At 37.5% G+C, this 21,165-nt stretch overlaps 2 protein-coding genes across 5 annotated transcripts in view; both read right to left on the minus strand.

Moving 5' to 3' along the window:
• Positions 1–612: 612 nt before the first annotated feature.
• On the minus strand, positions 613–5,621 carry LOC143863714 (pentatricopeptide repeat-containing protein At3g29290-like). The gene is made up of 2 exons (XM_077374476.1): positions 3,899–5,621; positions 613–1,203 (listed from the first exon to the last, which is right to left on the minus strand). The coding sequence occupies exons 1-2, from the start codon at positions 4,847–4,849 to the stop codon at positions 1,036–1,038; spliced, it is 1,119 nt and encodes a 372-aa protein (XP_077230591.1). The 5' UTR covers positions 4,850–5,621; the 3' UTR covers positions 613–1,035.
• Positions 5,622–6,166: 545 nt separating this feature from the next.
• Positions 6,167–21,165, minus strand: part of LOC143857121 (SNF2 domain-containing protein / helicase domain-containing protein / HNH endonuclease domain-containing protein) — a 39,754-nt gene continuing 24,755 nt past the window's right edge. Inside the window, exons 11-24 of one of the 4 annotated variants that reach the window (XR_013238448.1) lie at positions 20,704–20,805; positions 20,373–20,483; positions 19,529–19,594; positions 19,336–19,434; positions 15,176–15,511; positions 14,090–14,431; positions 11,038–11,352; positions 10,725–10,912; positions 10,554–10,656; positions 9,984–10,129; positions 7,719–7,798; positions 7,362–7,546; positions 6,475–6,754; positions 6,167–6,365 (exon numbers count right to left, since the gene is read on the minus strand). Coding sequence is in view for 3 of the 4 variants with exons in the window: in XM_077367409.1 (XP_077223524.1) it covers positions 6,614–6,754; positions 7,362–7,546; positions 7,719–7,798; positions 9,984–10,129; positions 10,554–10,656; positions 10,725–10,912; positions 11,038–11,352; positions 14,090–14,431; positions 15,176–15,511; positions 19,336–19,434; positions 19,529–19,594; positions 20,373–20,483; positions 20,704–20,805 (2,214 nt within the window). In the remaining variant the exon portion in view is untranslated. Of the gene's footprint in view, positions 6,755–7,361; positions 7,547–7,718; positions 7,799–9,983; positions 10,130–10,553; positions 10,657–10,724; positions 10,913–11,037; positions 11,353–14,089; positions 14,432–15,175; positions 15,512–19,335; positions 19,435–19,528; positions 19,595–20,372; positions 20,484–20,703; positions 20,806–21,165 lie in introns of all 4 variants that reach the window. The other 3 variants (XM_077367409.1, XM_077367419.1, XM_077367430.1) reach the window with 3 other exon arrangements.

Consider the following 21,165-nt stretch of genomic DNA (forward strand, 5'->3'; position numbering starts at 1 on the left):
TTACACTTTGAAGGTCGATGGTGGAAGGAGATTCATGGAATGCGGTAAAAAATGGGGTACACAAAGAACAAGCGGCCTTCGTGATTGGGGTCTGTAGAAAATGAGGGCTCTTTTTTCTTTTTTCTGCTTGTACATAGAAGTGGTGTGATTTGTTATAAATTAATTAACAATTTTTCATGAAATGTAAGATTATGGTCAATTTGACCATTTCTTATTTCCTAAAGAGGACTGCTTCAGTGATACATGCTCATTCTCATTCAGGAACAAATACCTGTTCATACAGCTGTTGGGATTCATTACCAATATGCCATTTTGGCTCCCAAATCTTTCAACAGGGTCCCATCTTGCTTCAACAACAGGATTGGAATTTTTTTAATCGTGAAGCTTTTTTTTTTCAAAAAAAATAAGTCTGAATGTTGAAGCTCTTATTAATAAGAAAGATAGGAACCTCGACAACGCACTGGTCAAGGGCTACACAACAAAATCAAAAGACATAACCACCCTGAAGGGCAAAGTGATCAAACACCTCAAAATCCTATCAAAGTGATCAAACACCTCAAGAGCCTATCTCTCCACTCTAGATCGAGCCAGCTGATATGCCTTACTATTAGCTGAGGGGAGAACATTCAAAAAAGATTGGGAACTTTGTTCGTGATTCAGAACAAGCATGTAGTGCCTGCCTTTTCCTCTATTCTAAATAATTTTCTAATACTTTTAATAAAAATCTTAAAATTTTCAACGAGTTATTATAATTCAATTCGATTTCAGAACAATGGTTCTTATTATTCATTTGTACAAGCAACATATCTCAGCTGGCATTCATTCCACTTTCTAACACACGATCACTATCTGCTGTCGTATTTTGCTTTAGTTACATTAGTTTGACAAATAGATACACCTTTTTCTTTTTAGATTAGCGCTGAGTGATCATAATCCATTCTTTGTTTTGCAGAAATGGCTTCTGATTCTTCGTTTATCGGCTGCACATAGGATAACGTGCTCCTGATGAGGATGAGAATAATACCTGATTACCGTCTAAGAGTCCTTTGGTAGGTGCTGGAGCATTAATGCCCATGTTTTACCGTCAGGTTTAAGCCCGCTGTTCCGCATTCGCTTGTAAAGCTTCTTTGCCAATGTGGTTCGGCCTCGTAGGCACATGCCACGGATAAGTGCATTATAAAGAGATGCAACTGGTGTGACACACTGCAAAAATTTTTAAAAAAAATTAAAAGAAATTGGAAAAAGAAATTCATGGGCACCAATCTGTATCCATGTGGGTGCGGTGGGCACCAAGGTTGCCAGAGCGAGAATCGAAAGCGGGAATCGAAACGGGAATCGAAAGTGGGAATCGAAGGCTCCCGGAATGGTCAAAAGCGGGAATCGTGGAGTCGCCGGAGAGTCGTCGGGGAGTCGCCGGGAATCGTTGGGAAGTTGGGAATCGCCAGGGAATCTCTGAGGAATCGCCGGAAAATCGGGTTTCACATAACATTAAACTGCGGTTCCCAAAAGTGGGAATCGCGTTTCCGGGGAATCATAAACCACGATTCCCAAAAGTGGGATTCGAGTTTCCGGCGAATCCGAACCGGGATTCGAGAAGATTCTCGTTTCGGATTCGAGAACCAGGGAATCGCGGCTCCCTACTCCCAGTGAAGAATCATGCTTCCTTGGTGGGCACAAACACATGCAAGAGGGTGACCCATCGACTCCAAAACAATGTATATTAAGTTGCACAACGCAGAATACAGGGAGAGATTAATGCTAGGTAAATCAAGTTCATAAACCCGTAGGAAGAGCATCTACATTTGGGCCGCACATAGAATACAGGGAGAGATTAATGCTAAGTAAATCATGTTCATAAACCCGTAGGAAGAGAACCTACATTTGGGCCACACAAGTGTGCACACATACACACACAGCATCCCCGCTGTCTCTCAGAGAACAGATGCTCTCTCTCTCTCTCTCAGTATTGCTACCATGCTGCTTTGGTGAATATGCTTGCTAGCTGATCTTTGAAAGGGAAATAGATGTTGTAACTCTCATAAGTTGCTCATTCTCAGATGAAATAGCAGTCCAGCTCAATTTTCCTTTAGAAGCGAGTTGCTACCTTAGGAAGCAAATTGTCATCACCAATGGCCACAGATCAAATGACATCGAATCATATGCAAGAAACAATATAACATTATGTTGCCCACTTTGAAATCTTCTGCTTTCTTAAATCTTGGAAGTCAGAGCTTTTTCTCAAGGGGACTTTAGCCTGGAGTTGGTGTTCTAGTTGTTCCAGTCACAATAATGCCATTGTGTTTTCTAGCACTAGCCATGCTTGTAAGCAGAATAAATCCTCTTCTTTTATCTATTCTATAGTTGTATGAATCTTATACTCCTGATTACCCAACATGCCACCCCAGAATAATGAAATGCAGGCACATTTTTGGGTTTCAAACTAGCGTACTTTTTAATTTTTGCTGCCTAACCTTTGTTTTTGGTAATCCATATCCTTCAAAGTTTTACAACAAGAGGCATTAATAAACTAAACCTTTTGATATTTACAATATGATAACTCCCCAAAATCAAGAAATGAAAAATTGGGTGTACGGTTTTTTGAAAACGGTAATGGAATTTTATTAAAGAACAAAGTAAAAACAGCAAGCAAAATTACTCGCGGGGGGAGGGGGCAGAAATTACCCCTGATACATGGTTTCCCTCCCCTTAGCGAGAAGCTCGGCGATTTCATTTGCAACACGGGGAACATGGGAGAAGGACGGTCTTCATGGCCAATGGACTGCGCTTCCTCCCCCAAGAAATGATGTTCAAGGAATCCCCTTCCACCTCAAGATTTCCGTGGAAGTTATAAGTAAAGAGCTTAAGGACAGTCGTGACAATCCATGTTAACTTTGTTTCACATACCCACAATTGGGTATGCGTACAAAGGGCGTCAAACTTGTTTCACACACCCAAATGCCTTCAACCAACCATTTCAGCCACAATCCAGGTCACACTGTTGGATGGAATTCTAGCTAACATTCGCATAGTTCTATTTTATTTTTGAATGGTAAATACCAAGATAAAGCTTTCTTTCAAAAAAATATATATATATCAAGATAAATTTCTTTGCCAAGGACTTCCACCATCATTGTTATTAAAAAACGATCTCACAAAACATAAAAAGTGGTGGAGGTGTCCTCACTCATATCGAAAATGTAATTATTGTCTACCTATTCTAGGTTTTGAATTTGGAGGACTTGTAATGCGAACAAGAAACTGTAACTTTATGTGAATCATTTATTCATTGATAAACTTCATTCCTTTGGAAAAACCGAAAAACAAGTCAAGCACAAGTCAGTTCAGCTACGCATATATAAGCAAGCACCTGACCAAGAAAACTATAATTGGTTTGCATCAGATTTACCATGCTTATAATCCTCTGCTTGACAAAATACCAAAAGATGAAAACAACAAAAATAAGGACCATAAATAAGAAAAATCCATTACAACTTCAAAATTATTGAAAGGAGATATGTTGGGCTATCTAAGATCACCATGAATGACACTAACACATCTCCAAGTCCAAGTTATAGAAAAGAACTGTCTCCTATTATGAAAAGGAATCTCTCAAGGCAGACAAGGATGGCAAGGTCCAAATGCCTAGTGTTTTAAAATCTAACATAAATGTCATACCATAATAGCATCTCTGAATTCTCAAGCACTGCATAATCAAATTATAAACTTGGGCGAGCAAGATTTGGGTCAGAATTTAGCAAACAAGAATACTTGATAGGATGTTAAGATGCTTTCTACTTATCATGGAGGGAAAACTAAAACTATGTAGATACATCACTAACAAAAAAAAAAAAACTAAAAATATGTAGATAATGTAACATGTCAAGAAATGGAAACTTACATCTAAGATTTCGTCCACTTCAGCCCATAGAGATCCCCATACGCAAGATCTTATCAATGACAAATAAGTGAAAGTGTCTGGATTGCACTTCTGATGAATCATATGTTTGTAGACTTGCAAAGCAACTTCTGGCTTCCTTGCAGCCTCAAAAGCACCAATAACATGATTATACCACACAGTCGAAATTGCCATTCCACTTGCCTCCACATGCCACAAAAGTTGCAAAGATCGATCCCACGAACCAAGCCTCTGACATGACATTAGAGACACATTATACAGATGAGCATTCAAATCAGAGCTTTTCTCCCTTGTAATCCTCTCGAAAAGTTGAAGGACATCGGCGTATCGATTTCCCCTATAATGGGCACTAAGCAATGCATTACATGTACAAACATCAGCTACATGACCCGAAGATTTCATTAAATTATAAATTCTAAATGCAAGGTCAACTTCCCCAGCTTTCCCAAGACAATTGATCAATGCATTATATGCAATAGCATTTGGCTTCAACCCACTATCCAACATAAGTTGGATAACATCAAGTGCCAAAGCCCACTTTCCCTCCTTTGCACATGCACCAATTATAGCTTTCATAACATCCTCACATGGTTTTAGTTGATTCTGAACCATTTCATGGAAAGCATCAAGTGCCAATTCAGTCTGACCACATCGTACAAAAGTACTAACCAACACGCGATAAGTAACCTCAGTTCCACTATAACCATCCTCCTTAAGTCTTCTCCACTGCCCCTCCATTTGAACCCAATTATTTGCTTTCCCACAAACTGATATCATTGTATTGTAAACAACAGCATCAAAACTCCTCCTCAACGTTCGTTCCCCTTCCAATTCTACGAACATTTTCAAAGCGGAATCACAACCCTGAGCACTCGCAACTGCTTTGAGGATCAAGCTGTATGTATGACCTGTAACTGTTTCCTTCTCCTTCATTATATCGAACACTTTCAATGCATTATTGAGAGACCCATTTCACAAAAGACATGAAAGGAGAGAATTACAAGCATGTATACTGGGTCGAAGACCTGACGCCTCAATTGACATATACAATTCTAATGCACCCCTAACCTTGTTTGATCTGCTAAGTGTCAAGATCCTTTTTGATAATACCTCTTCATCCCTTTCCTCTAAAAAATGAAGCTTGGTATCAAAAGTAATAGAACAAGATGGGCTAATTCTATGTTCTAATTTTCATCCATCAACACTCATATTAAGTTTTTCTTCTTTCTCTTGAACTAAATTGTTGACTTCTTCTTCTTCACAAACCAACCCAGATTCAAAACCAACAACCTTGACCAAATTATCCCTTGTTCTTATAGACCCAAATCCACATTTCACTGCTTTAATTTGCAGTGGCTGAATTCCATGCCAATTACCATATTGCTCTAAGTCATTATTTACAACAGATTTTCCCAGCCCGAACCCAACCCGAACTAGACCCGATTTCCCAATCGGGCCGGGCAGAGTACGGTTGGATCAGGTTGGTCCAGTTATGGTGATATTTTTCCCTTTTAGGTTTGTATGTTCTAAAAAAGCAAAGCAGAAAAAATGGTATTAAAAAAAAAATTCATGTCGGGCTTTGATGCGGGTCGGGTAGACCCGAACTGTTCAAATTTGCAACAGAGGGAATCAGTGAACTGTTCCAAAACCGGGCCTTAGTTTTAATTTGAGTCCAATAATCAGTTTTTGACACAATCGGTTTGCAAAATCCAAAACAAACAGGTCCTAAATCCTCATGGACCAAGCTCATATCCATCAAGACATTTTTTGAAGTGGAACTATAATCAAAAGACTTGTGTGGAGGCAGATCTTAAAGATGCCGTCCATTCTTCAAGAGGACCTACTTTGGCAAATAAGATAATAGAAGTAAAACTATCATTTGAGCAACCCTCTTCCTCACATTTGGCTCCTAAGCGAAGTGACAGTTCCAACACTGGTCAACAGGTCCCCTAGTGAAATACGAAGAAAATATTAGATATGTTGGGCCCTTCTTCTAAACTCATGGAGACCCTTCAAATCCCTCACACACACTTAGACCTGATGGCTTCCTATTAGATCTAAATCAGCATACAAGTTCATAATAGCCACTAACAGGATCTCCCCCACCCCAACCATCCGGGTCTGCAATACCCAAATTAAATCAAATTCTTTATGTCAAGTTTCCTTTTCTCCATCAGGCAAAAGAAATTTCATCAGAATACAAAACTCACCATTTCAGTAAGCTTCATCTGAATGAGCTGATCAGGTGCAAAAGCAATAGGCGAAGCCTCAATTCCATTGAATAACAGACATAATACAAAATTTAAGGATTCTTGGTTTTTTGCATTTACACTCTGGCACAAATTACAAATATCTACAACAGGTGTGGCGGGGAGAGGCTGATGTGGGGTACACTTTTGAATCTGAAGGTCTGTTGCATCACTTGGATACAGAGCACCGTGATATAGACCTGTATGTAACTATTGGGAATTAATATTCCACCAAAAAGTTTTCTTTTACGTCAAAATGATCAATATGAGGCTCCACAGGTGGCAAAAAAGATTGCTGGGATATCAAACCTAAAGGAGTCACCAACATTAGAGGCCCTCCTTCTAAGATGCCTTCGAACAATTCCAACGCCCCTGCTAAACCTCAGAGGGTGCTGTACACTTGAATATGAAGGCCTGTTGCGTCATTTGGAAACAGACCTCCATGCTTTTATTCCTGAATGGAGGAATCTCCAGGTGCTTCAGTTCTGTAATCTGTGGTATTTTCTCTAGAGTATGCGCTACCAGGAACCTTGATTAATAGCTCATCGTCATCTGCCGTACTCTCACCTACATTCAAACCCATCCGCCCCTGAAACATAAAAGTATCAGTATCCTATCAAACTGAGCACTTGAAAAGCCCAGGAGAGACGGAACTTAATCAGAAAAAATCCCTTTGATCAGAGAGGAAACGACAAAATCAGGTTTCTAGTATCCCATCAACAATTCTAATACAATTTGGAGAGGACCCAGTACACCATTCCCATCAATTGCTTCAATGGAAGAGTAAGAGTTCCAATTAGGCTTAGTTTCTTTCGAAGTGAAATGTGCGTAAAACAAATTTTATGCCCATTTTCCCGTGTTGTAAAATTTGTTTTACAGACATTTTACGTAGAAGGAAACAGTCATTGTAACAAATAAAGAGAAAACTTTTCATGTTAAGAATTATGATAAACTACATTGAGAATTACAGGCAATAAATTTATTTGGAGCACTCGTAAAGTTGTAAATAAAGAATCTATAATAACTCTTCAGACATGAAAAGACTAGACGGTAGCAGAGCTCTTCAGACTTGAAAGCCTAGAGGGATAGACTACATTCCGAGTTTATTTGGAAGGGTCTTCACTGAGCTGAAGTCTTTTTTTGAGGTTTTCAAGACTAGTGTCTGAAGAGGTGCTAAATCAAAAGGTGTTAATTACCTCTAAATTAGAGTCAGACTCTCCTATGTGTTCTGTGCTGCTACCATCTTTAAGCTCCTTCATAATGACTTTGAGCTGTTCCTTTGCCTTCATCTTTGCTAACTGTCGTTCACCTCGTTGAGCTGCAGTAACCTCAGAATGACAGGCAACACAGAGTGTTCTCATGTTCTCTAGTCTGCATTCCCCTACCAAGGTTTTAAGATACAATTAAACCCAAAAGTACCTCACATAGATAAAATAATCTCATTTTCTATTCTTGTGCATTGATAATGAAACAAAATTCCATAAACATGGAAATAAAAAGACCAACTTCCATTTTTTTTTTATCATTGATGGAAATGAAATTGTGTTTCACACCTCCCCCTCTATAAACAGGTACTATATGGTCTGCATGCCATGCATTCCCCTCGACTGGTTCATAAACGAGTTTATCAAGCCTGCAAGAAATCAAACAATAACACCGTCTTGAGACCAGAACAATTCATTAGGTATCTTGAGAATAACAATATAGAACATATAGATAACTAAGTAAGCTAAAGCAAAATTTTAGCTCTGTTTCTTTCGACGTGAAATTCCAGCGTAGGCCCTTTTGGATGCTCCAGTGAGAAGAAGTGACTCGTGCCAAGTTGATGGAGTAAAAAGAGGTAGTGGTAGACCGAAAACAACTTGGGTAAAAACAGTGAGGAAAGACTTGAGGGCTAGGAACATAACAGAGAACATGACCTTGGATAGGAGAGAATGGAAGAAAATGATCCATGTAGACGAACCCAACTAGTGTCGGCATTAGACTCAGTCAATTTGAGCTGGGTAGATCCTTTCACCTTCTTCATGAAAATTTTCTAAAGGATTCAATAGCCGACCCCAACTAGTTTGGGACAAAGGCTTAGTCGAGTTGAGTTTCTTTCGATGTGAAATGGGTGTAAAACTTGTACGCCCATTTTTATGTTGAAAGAAATAGAGCCTATGTTGTCCCATTTGCCATAGGAACTTTCTCATGACAGCAACACAGGGAAACTTCCAACTGAGATAAGGGCGTACAGAACTCCCATTCACCCTTTATGTCATGAATTTTAGAATAGTGGAATGATGAGTGACATTCTTTGATTTTTGTCAATCCTCTCAATGGCATTTCTATACCCAACAATCCCTGAAAGATGAGATTTATGGGTTCAATGTTAATATTACCTAAAAAAATGGATTCAATGTTAATAAATTTAGTCAACTTAAGCTTTCAATATTTTTATACAATAATAAGGTTATATGGGAAACATACTAGATCATATGAGTGGATTGTTTTATTTCACACACACACACACAGAGGCACCAAAAAAAAATCTAATGAAAGCAGACAGGCTACACAACCAAAAATATGAAATCATATTAAATTGTAGATCGGGCAACTACTCTACATACATCAAATATTCAGATGAGTTACATATTTTGACTGGTTTGTTATAATATTTTATAATTAATTAACTATTTTTCCTAATTTTAAAGGATTTTTCTAACAAAAACAAATAATATCCATTTAAAAAAAACAAATAAAAATAATTGATTTTGGAAATGGGAAAAAACAACCTTGTTAACCGGTAGATCAGGCATCGGCATCTTACATACAAAAAGTTTAAAACCGAACATGAACAATGACATTTTTTTTCAAAATATAGGTTTTCCAAAATTAATTCAAAATCCATCAAAACTCAAATTTCATCCACTAATTAATGTGCAATTGCATCAAATTTAGACCTCAATCCAAAAAATTAACACTACAAATAAAAATAACAAGTTGTTCCGAAAAATTTACAAACCCAACAAAATGCAAGCTTTCTCTCGGCCCAGTTTGGTACACTTTTTAACTGCATTGGCCGCTGCTGATGTTATGTCGGCCGAACCCAACACGTTTCAGCCGACATTTGAAACCATTGCCAACCCTGAAAAGTAGGTCTGAACTTTGAATATAATTTTTTTTTTTTTTTTGAAAAGTAGGTCTGAATATTATTACCTGCAATTCCATTTTGTCCCAACAATCCATGAAATTAAAGTATTAAACCATCTTAAACAGTTAACATCCAGAAAAGCTAGCATTTTCCATATTGAGTCAACTGTATGATTTATATACACTTATGCCCATGGAGATTTAGAAAAATTGTGAATTGTTATCTGTGGGAATCAAATCATAAATCATAAGACTTTTATGACAAAACAAAGAGCAATGGCATTATGTGTTAAAGGGTTGTTATCTGTGGGAATCAAATCATAAATCATAAGACTTTTATGACAAAACAAAGACCAATGGCATTATGTGTTAAAGGGGCTCTGACATTATATACTGTATTGAGTTACTTTAAACTTTTAAAGGAGCATTTTCCTAAAGATAACAAAAGCTTTTTGAACAGCCACTAGAATCGAGCAATAAGGCAAAAAGAGAGTATGCCAGCAGAAGTGCTATTCATTAAACCTAATATCAACCAATAAGTAAACATCTCAGTATTTGAGGGTACGCTTCCGACGATAAGGCATTATGCAATCAGCGTTATCAAGTATGAAAAAAGACATATCTGTGTGTCTTTCAATTGACATTCATGACTATGAAATACCAACTGGTGTCAGTGAGAGGCTTACAAGTTCTTGTGGCTTGCCACCTTAGGAGCTGCCTTTTCGATGTGTTCTCGTCGCCTTGCAACAGATAAGGGTCTTATGCACTGAACGAGTTTATGACAGTCTAGTTCACACCGAGTGCAAACACCTTGCTCTATTTGCAAAAGTGCCTGAAACATAAAATAGTGAATAGTAAGCAGTGAAGAGAGTTCAGAAAAATAATGATCAATAAATAAAGGCTTACTAATGCTTCACTGCCATTTTTTATAATGAGACAAACTCACCTTGTCATTTATTATTTAACCAGCTGTCAAAAGTTGTTACAATTCCCAAAAAGCTCTCAGCAGCTAATTAAAAAAGGAAAAGACAAGAGAGTTTGTCTCATTATCAAAACATGGTAGTGCAAATATCAGTAGTGATGCATATATCCGGTCCTACATCAAGTAACCTATACAAATTGACGCTGTAGTAAATGTGGATGACATAAACAGCAAATTCTTGGTAGGAAAAAACCACCCAGCGCAAGTTCTTAAGCAAAAATTGTAATGATCAATTGGTAAATGTGTCAATATAAGATGAAGTTCCCAGGCCCACCTCACGCAGTGACCTTCGACTAGTTCTTATCCGATATTCTTCAAAGCAGCTCAAATTACAGAACAAATCCTCAAAGAATTCGGGTGTCTTGGCAAGCTTACCACTGTCAAAACAAAGTATTAGATGTTAGGCCATGTCAACACTGAGACTGATTATTACATAGGGACTTACCTGCAGGGTTTTTGACAGAGTTTACAAAGTGGCTCATCTGTTATGCTCCAAGCCTGGAAGTATTCTCTCTCTTTCTTTGCGTAACCACTTGAAAGCGAGATGTTCTTCCAGATAGCATTTAAGGGTAAGGGGTTGCTTATATCACTCAAAGGCGTAAAACGGCGCTTGCTTCCACCTTTTAACAGTCCCTGTCATGGTAAAATAATCAGATTATTGTCGTAAAAAAAAGGGTGAAAACATAGATCCACATAATGAGAAAAAAATACAATCTTGTTCATGGAACAGTTGGTCAGTTTTTTTATGGCATACATACCCCAGATCCATGATTGACGGTTTCCTTCAAATAGCAGAGCTCGAGGCTCAAAGGAAGGTGCAAAGGCTTCCCAAGCAATTTATTTCGATCAATTGGCCTTAGATCATTCCACTCCTTTATGAATGCCAGGAGAATATCCCAGTATGCTGGATTTTCCTTGATGAGTTTGGGAGCCGTTTCCTTGTTTGTATCAGTGCCAGAAAGAATCAGTGACTCAATTTCCTCTGGTCGAAAATTCTCAAACAATGGTCTCGGTCTTGAATCCTTTCCTGGAATGCAAGCATACAAGTGAATCCGCCCTGTATATTGGCTTACCTGTAAAAGTAAAAGTGCAAAGAATGTGAAACTCTTCTGTAGTAGCTTTCATCATGTTGTATTTGAACATGGATATGGGATATATGTGACATTGAAGGGTAGAGAACTGGAAACTGATAAGTGATACTCTCATCATCTCAGGTGCAGGATATGGCTAAGAGAGCATAACAAAAGAGTTAGTATTATCACAAAACAAGTACTAAACATTTTTCATGCTGCATACATAACAATGTTGTACCAAAAATTCTTTGACAATAGGCTGTCATGAATGAGATTACACTTCCATGATAATGAAGTTATGCTCTTGAATAGCAAGAGCACGTAAACATGTAAGATTTAACTTTGAGAGACAGTTAGGTGGCCCAAGTCTCCACATTAGGATGAGCTTGTATCTGTTGATTGGAACTGTTTAGCAGATGGATGTTCGGACAAACATAGCAGTAATTAATCCTAAACGTCCGATTAGTGGCCCACACATCGATGCTTAAAACTAAAAAATGCCATGTTTTTCAATTTGCAGGTCACCTGTTTGACAGTTAGGAGTCCCTGGTTGGTGCAGTGCAGTCTTTGTACTTTGGTCTTTGGCCCATCAATATTGGGCACAATGCCTGAACGGTCCCATAATCAAGCAGCGTACAACGGACCCTTGTGCGGGTTAAATTTTGGAGTCGTGAAGGGGCTACCTGCCTTTTTACCCTAAAATTTTTACCCAAAAAAGTGATCAAAGCACTAAAACTCACCTTCGAGACCTTGTCAGATTTTGTATCTGGGATTTAAATACATTCTTTGTGGGGTTGCAGAAATTTCCTAATTGTGAGAACTGTGACTTCTTGATATTCTTGTTACTTGTATAAGTCAAAGTAGATAAGTTATCTACTCTGGGGAGTAGGAATAGGAACTCTTTTCTCATACACACACACAGATATATATATATATATATATATATAATTAAATTTACTCATGGAAAATGCTCAAAACATTTGTTGTTTAATCATATTTTGATAACTGGGTTATTTAAGTCACATGCGGTCCATATTTATTGCACTTTTATTAATAATCTTTTCATATTCCTGGGAGTCCAACTTGATAATCTGTCACCCTCGTTTCAGTTTCAAGAAATCACAAACAAGAGTTACTGTCCTACGTTACTGAGCTTATAGAGTTCGTGATGGATTATAACTTTTGCAAACTTCTCATCATTTGCTGCTGCTTTTTCTTTTTCCTTTTTGACACTCGTTATGATGTGGCTCACCTCAACCTACGTAACACGGATTCTTTTGAATGGGCTAAAGTACTCGATTCAGAGTTAAGAAGCAAGAATCTTCCTTCATGAATGCCGCTCCCGTCCCGGAATTGTGATGCAGTGCTCATTAAGAAGGAGCTTCCAAGGAGCGTGAACCCGCGACACTCCCCAACCTGATGAACGCAACCCCGTGATGCTCCCAACCTATTGGCACCTCCATCTATGCTTGTATCTTCGAAATCTAGTGCATCAATCTCGTCCAACTCTTCAAAGTACTACATTGGAGCAAGCACAATGACGAAAGGCACAAAAATGAAGATGGCAAGAAATTACTTATTTTTTATGTACTTAAAATTTGAAAGATACATATGATGATATGAAGATGATTAGAAATTAATATTTTTTTTATGTACTTGAATTTTGAAAGATTTATAAAGAAAATATTACATAAACACTCCCATGGCGCTCCCAACCTTACGACTCTTCTACGCCCCACGCTTCCCCACCCCACACTTGCACCCATTCGTGCTTGTAAGTGTCGGATTCCAATACTTCAAGATTCACTCCAACACTTAGATCTCTCCCTTCTCAGTTTTTTTCTAAATACTGCTACCACAACTCTACATTTAACACATGTTTTGAGTTTTATCCATCCTAGTATTTAGTTTTTTTATATGGAATAAAACATTATATTTACTTACTAAAATTTTCAATATATTGTTATAACAGTAATTATGCAAAAGAAATTCTGAGTTAATTAAAATATTTTTCGTAAATCGACAAATCTTTCTTTCTGGGTTTGCATACCCTGAAACTCGATATCTATGTCAGATTCCAACACTCATACTCGTACTGATGCAACATGGAACTCAACCCATTGTATTTTGTACTCTCTTTTCTTTAATAAAAATAACAATTGGACACAACAAAAGTGTGGTAAACCCAAATTCATGACATGAGAATACTACTTCACAAAGGTTCAAAAACACTTGCATATAGTTCCAAACCAAGGTTGCCAGAACGGGAATCGAAAGAGGGAATCAAAACGGGAATCGAAGGCTCCCAGGAAAAAATCCTACTCAAGGTTGCCAAAGCGGGAATCGAAGCGGGAATCGTCCCAGGGAAGAATCCTGCTTCCATGTTCCAAACCCTACCATGATTTGATGATATGAACTTTTGTCTTTTTTGCATGTATTCTCCCCGGTAGATTAACTAACACGTGTGTCGTGTTACGCTGATAGCAGGTAAGCCATCCACATGAGAATAATTTGAGCGCCCAAAAGCACCACTCATAAGTTCAATGGACCCTTGTTGAAATGACCTACCAGACATTTCGGCGATTTCAGTTTCAGTCCCAAAGAAATCCGAAATTTAGGTATTTCGGCCGAAATTTAAAACTATGGCTACCTGTAAGGACCCTTGTTGAAATGAACTTCCAGACACTGCTTTTGACAAATTATCAAATCAAAAACAATTTCAGTACCAAGGTTATACCTCAAACCGGAGAGACTCTGCTCGCATGGAACTATTTGCATCAGTATAAATTAACTCAGAAGATCCCCTTTCAACTTCTCCAGACATTACAGTGCACATCTTTTCATCCTGTGTTATCAAATTCACTGAATTATTTTGAGAAATCATCCGTCCCGCATCGGAGAAAGAAATGGCCTTGCATGTTATATTCTCAAAACACTCATTCTTCTCGTCGCCCTTATCAACTTTACACGAAGAGACAATACCAGGACTTCCAATTTTTATAGGTTCAGAAGCACTGCCTTCGACAACTCCAAATGAGGCACAAACCTCGGCTTTCTCCGGAACGCTAGCCTTGTCGACCTGGAAAAAGATGAATTTCTCATGGAAAACAGAGAACAATAAAAAATGACTACTAACACCATAAAAAATATATATAAAAACTATGGCGTGTTCGGCAAGGATTCTCATTCTCGCCCAATTAAATTGGCGAGAAACAGAGTGATGAGAATCTTCGGAAGCGGTTATTAGTCGCTCTGTAGAATCCTATTTTTTAGTAAAAAAAAGTAGGTAAAATTTTAGAGAAGGGCCTTAGCGGGTCACGCAGCCGAATGAGATTTTTGAGATTTTTTTTTAGCTTTCCTCAGTCTCCACCCATAAAAAACGGGAAAATCCCGTAAAAGAATAGTTGCCGAACACACCCAATATTAACACAAGACACTGGTAAGGGTGTAAGAATTAAATTTCAAAGTTCATGTAGGATAAGGAAAGAAACAATTTAAGCATGAAATTCTACCCTATGTCACAAATGTCGTTCTCGGGAATTTCTCGGCAAGGGAAAATCTCGGGATATATTAATTTTTATTAACTTTTTCTGGTTTATATCGGGAAATAAACGGTAAAATTAAAAAATTTTATGAAAAAATATAAAATAAAAACATCGTAAAAATATCGGGATATTATCGTGATATTTTATGATAAAAACGAAAATATCGCTATATTTTTAAATTCTGGGGATTAGTTCGGGATTTTGTCGTTTTATCAAAATATAGCGATAAAAACATATTATTTTGAAAATATCGGAGATATTTGTGACATAGATTCTACCTCAGATGGGAGAGCATCTGTTCGGATTGAGCTCAGTGAAACAGCTTCAATCTGCTCGTGAGTATTAGCTTCATCTTTTTCAACTGTCTCACTGTACATTTTAACAGCCTGCAATTCTATCGCGGTGTTCCGAGAACTTGATGGCTCTAAATCCGAGTTGGAAAGTTTGTTACACACCATATTGTCCACCAACCCGTTTTTACCAGTGCCATTATCTAATTGACTGGTAATCTTTGGAGCTGAACTTCCATCTTTCAAACCTTCAGTGCTATGGCTTTCTGAATTTGCAGATTGAGCAAAACCGACGTCTAGATCCAGATCACAAACTCCATCAACCTGTCAACCCAATATAACTACGGTTTTCAAAATGAAGGACCAAATCAAATGACTCCTTTATTCCATCAACAATAACCAAACGCACATAATAAGGCATAGTGGCATAGGAGGATGCAAGGAACAATTGTAGTAAACAATTCAAGTTATTCCAGTATACTGAAAACCCTACTGTAATGAGCATGGAGAGATACGATAGACCAGACTATAGGTACAGTAGGAGAGAAGGGTTTGTAACAGCAGCTGGTGTGAGGATGACAAACAATTCAATTTAACGAGACATTTTAGAGATGGAATGCTAAATGGTTGGTTGATATGGGGTATGTACACTGTCCAATCATACCTAGTACAAGTCAGGGTAATGTACTTGGTGATTACACTCAGTCTAAGGGCAGTTTGTAGTGGAATCTGGTATGAGGCTGGACCACATTCAAATTCAATGAAATATTTTAGGGATTGAATAGTTAATAGTTATTTTATACTGAACCACACATTCTTCAACCTTATCAGGTAGAAGTATCTAATGTTTTTTTTAATGATGAAGAAAGATGTCCAAGAGTGGGAGCCTCCTGTCCGTGGTTTTTTGAAGCTAAATTTTGACGGTTCAAGTTTAGGGAACCCTGGACAAGGGGAAATCGGAGGAGTCTTGCAGAGCGAGAGGGGAGAGGTGATTTGGGCTTTTGCAGATCCCATTGGAGTTATTGATGCATCTGAGGCTGAGGTGAGCGCAATTCACCAAGGTATAAAGCTATTAGATAAAGGTTGCTTGGACTCCGGTGGTTGAAGGGGAGTCCCTCTACGTTATCCGGTGGCTTAGTGGTTCTTCTTTCAAGCCCTTGGAGATTGGATTGCCTATTCGATGAAATAAATGATTAGGTGGGGTTTTCCTCAATTGTCTTTCAGAATGTTCGGAGATCCGCCTATGGGGTGGCTGATAGCCTAGCTAGAGAGGGAGTCTCCACGGAAGCGCTAGCTTTGTTTGATTCAATGCAAGGGAGGTACCGACCGGCAAACCTTAAGGTTGGGGCATATATTGCCCAATGCAAGGGAGGTGATAAATGAAGCTAGAGCTTTTCTCAGCGATTTCTACCAACTGGAATGATAAGTTCACCCTTGGATAGAGGGACCCTTCTCAAATTTGTCAATTAATGTGAGGTTTGCCGGTCGGTACTTCCTACAGGGAGGAGTTAAAGACAACTTTTTATTTCAGGCATCAGGATAGAAAGAGAAGGTGGAGCGTATCTTTACATGCCATATGCTACAAGCATTGAACAAATACGCAACTTCTGTGGGCTGGCAACCTTTTATCTTCTCTGCCTCTATTGTCCACTAAAACATACCACCCCTGAGAGTCAGTGATCAACGGAATGACGGTCAAGCAGAAGATGAAACAGGCTCTTGTTTTATTTATATATTTTTTTGAAGGGCTCTTGTTTTATCATTGCCAATTTTCGCACAAGGGAAATTTTCTAGTCGGTTCATACAACAAACTCAATAACAAAAATGCTAGCCCATTCATAGTGTTGAAGAAGATAGATAGCAAAGCTAATGTGATTGATTTTTTTGTAAACCGATAGAACTACAATTCTCCCAAAAGAAGATCAAACTTGATGTGCAGCCAAAAACATGATGAGATGCAAGAATGACCACCCGCCTTGCTTCGAGACCATCAAGAAGGCTACACAATGTTTTATGTTTTAATGGTGAAGAGAAAAGGGGAGATAGGTTCACACTGCCTAAGGCCTCAAGGGAAGAAGTGGAAAATTGCCCCCAATTGAAGCGTAAGGAGAAGTGGAAAGTCGATGTGCATAACACAATTCAATTCCACTATTTGACCCTGAAACTCATTTTTCCGGAGTCTAAAGAACAAGTGACCAATCGACTTTGTCATATGCCTTGGTTTAAGCAAGATACTGATTTGGCCGCTGGATTTAATGGACTTAATCAATTCATTAGACTTAATCAATCTTCCTTTGACACAGCCAAATTGATTATGATTTATGAACAACCAAAACCGGCATCCTTTTTCTTAGTCTTAAAGAAATTACTTCATAAATGATTTTATAGACTCTCACAAGACAAATCAAGCAAAAATATTTAATATATGAGGCATTTTTTGATTTAAAGACAAGGGAAATAAAGGAGGCATTGAAGCCCCCACAAATCTCATTGGAATAGAAGAACTCTTCCATGACTTGCATGATGACGGTTTCAATTGTCTTCCAAAACACTTGGAAGAAGCTAAACAAGAAACCACCCTGACCCAGAGCTTTGTGTTCATCTAAACACACATATACCTCTTCCTTATTAAAGGCAACCCAAAATCACGCCTTAGAAACATAGAGGAAATGAATGTCATTACAAACCCACGGTCTGAGCTCTCACTAAACTCGAAGACAGATTGGATTTACTTTGTGATTTCTTCCTCAAGACCATTTCTAGCCTTGAGACCCTGACCATTAACGTCTGAAACATTGATGAGCTTTTTCCTAATCTTAAATGTCGACATGTTGAAGAACGGAGAGTTTCTATCTCTAGAGCCTAACCAAAGGGCCCCAGACCTTTGTCGAGAATTTCTATCTCTAGAGCCCAGCCAAAGGGCCCTTAGACCTTTGTCTCCTGAGGCCACACCTTATGTTATGTAGGTCCATATGGGAACCTCTATCTTTATTAAGCCTTCAATAAATATTCATATCCACTTTTCAAAAAAAAAAAAAAAAGAATTAAAAGAAACGTGCAACCAAAAGAAAACAGAAGTTCAAGCCAAGACCCCATCAGTTACATGCTTAAATCTCAAGTCATAAAACAAAAGAGAGTTTAAAACTTGTGATTAATGAGGATTTTGTGTTAGAATCTTTTTCTTGTTTTCACTTTCTTCTTTTTATTTTTTTATTTTTTTATTTTTTACAGTCACGCGGTTTCCTCTTGGCTAGGCAATCCATTTGACTCAACTTGCTTTTGAAAGATAATACATCAAAATGATCGTAACTCTAATCGTAATCCTAAGTAAGGTTTTAAATTTCAGTTTAGGTCTGGATGGAAATAAAAACGCTTCGACTAAAGTTGGAATTTTCGATGGAAATCATGTAAAATGACCGATACGTACGGAAATATATGCAAAGGATAGAATAAGCATAAATACACACTTAGAAAACATCACATAAGCAAGACAACCATCTATGCAATTGCAATTTATATAAATAATTATACATAATATATACCACATTTCACAGGAAATTCATGTAAATATAATTATATAACAAATATTGATATAATCTACCACTAATGCACTTACTATTTAGGTTTTGTTATGCATTTTGGTTTTAGTTTCGGTCGTGATAGAAATGAAAACATTTCAATTGTTTCATGTCGGTTTTGATGGATATTTAAGACCATGATTCTAAGTTCCCTGGTTCCAGTTCACTATCTACCATTTGGATATAGGAAAACCTTGATATAAAATTCCCACTACAAAAAACAAGATCGTAGGCATGGCACTACATCTGATTTATACAAATATCATAAATAAATAAAAAACTTAAGCACTAGGACGAGTTGTGCGATCTATTATCTTTGTGACAAAAATTATGATTTTGAAGTATATCTTTCATAAAATAAAAGGATTTTTAAATTAAGAACAAGAGCTTTTGCTTTATGTATCACAGCTAAATGTAAGGGAAAATAAGCAAATATGACATGACAAGACCAGACGCTTTAACTGATCTCGATCTTGCAAAAGTATAAGTATACACACTTTCAATAGACGGAGCCGAATGAAATAAATTATGAGACAAACAACCTATATGAAATACAACACAAACTCTTACCTCGATCTCTTGTATCGCATCATCTTTTCCATTCATCATAGATGAAACACGGTAAAGACTTCTGTTTAAATACTGCCAGTGCGATTGATCTGAAGTGTCCTAAAATATGAACAGAATAAACTTTCAAAACCAATAAAAGAAATATAGGAGGCAAAAGCTCCAAGCTGACCTATATACAAGAGGAGTTAAGAACCTTCGCACAGAAAATATATATGTTGACCGCATTGGTTTGCCCTCTCCTATGAGCTCGATCCTCAGCCTTTGGAATTAGTAGCAAGGATATATAAGTACAGAGTCAGAACAAACACCAAATAAATTTAAAAACAAAGAAAAGGTTGAGTAGAAATATGTGCAGAAGTATTTAAAGAATTTCCTACATAAAAATAAATGGAAAATGGACTATGGAATCTGCTAGAATTCCCAGAAATCAATTCCTTGAAAGAAGAACAAATATTTCCTAAAAATTGTCAAGCATACTGCACATTGAATAGCACTATATATGATAAAGATTGGATACTAGCTGCTATCATATTTATCAGCTTCTTCTATGTTTTCGGCTATGAGTGATTTTTCGGCTAGCTGCTATCATATTTCTCAGCTTCTACTATGTTTTTCTCTACATTAAAAATAAAGTTGGTGTATGGTAAGGAAAAATGGGGCACAAATATCAGCTCCGACACACATACACAGTACACAAAAGGAATGTTTTGAAAGTAGTAGGATAAAATTAGCTAAGATTGCCCAAGCCAAATAAAGTCTAAAAAGAGAGTCTAAAACAAGATAAAATCTAATGTGGAACATAAGTAGTAGGGTCATGACTTCGCACGTACAATTTAAAGAGTCCAACACTCCAACTCAACTCTGATGGATCCTGAAACATGACCTTACTTACCCATTCTACTATGGTCAACCCAATTTGATTAATCAAGAATGAGTTAAACAAATCGTAATGTGGGCCAGATGTTTCTAATTACTGTATAGTATGTCAGAGCTTGACTCTTGAAGAATAGATAGCTAACATAACAAATACCGTAAACCTGAAGCATTTCTGATGCGGATTTGGGAAGCTCCATGAATACAACATTTTGAGCTGAAGAAAAGTCTAGTCCTACGCCACCAGCAGTTATTCCAATTATTGCAATCTTGACCTGAAGAATAGAAAAAGCAAATTAACTTCTCAGTATCTGGAAAAAAGGACATTTGAAAGGATGAATAATGAGGAAAAGAAACAATTTATGCACCACAAAAATGGAAATAGACGCATTAGAAACAGCATAGCTTACTGAAAATGAATTGGTCAAATTTATGGTTGTTCACACACATACCAGTTACAAAGACAAAGTCGTTAGAGGAAAACAATATACAAACCTCTCCCGACGAACGGAATGCTTGCACAGCTGCTTGCCTATCTCTAGAAAGAGTGCTCCCATCAATACGGACAAATCCAATTCCTTTCTCACAAGCAAACTCCTAAGCAATTCAGAAATGAGTAAAGTTTGATATTACAAAAACTCATCAATCTTAATAAAATAAAACAGACATAACCACAAAATGAAGTAAATATCTAGATATCATGATCTAAAGGAAATTCAAGTCGGGTCAAGCTTATCATAACTTAAAGAAACATTCGAGAACTATTTAAATAACGAATGTAATGAATGATGCCAACAGTTGTCAGACTCCTTTGATAAAGAGGGGGCTGCAAGGAGGAATCTTTTGCCATTGTGCAGCTTTGCCTTATTGTGATTTTCATTTTTTATAACTCAATAGGAGCAATTGAAATTAAAGACAAGTTCTGATGAGGCGGTCCCAACTTTCCTCATAGTGAAG

This window comes from Tasmannia lanceolata, unplaced genomic scaffold (assembly GCF_043159265.1).
Source record: "Tasmannia lanceolata isolate RefF3 unplaced genomic scaffold, GAP_Taslan_0.1 ptg000003l, whole genome shotgun sequence".
NCBI classification, from domain to species: domain Eukaryota; kingdom Viridiplantae; phylum Streptophyta; class Magnoliopsida; order Canellales; family Winteraceae; genus Tasmannia; species Tasmannia lanceolata.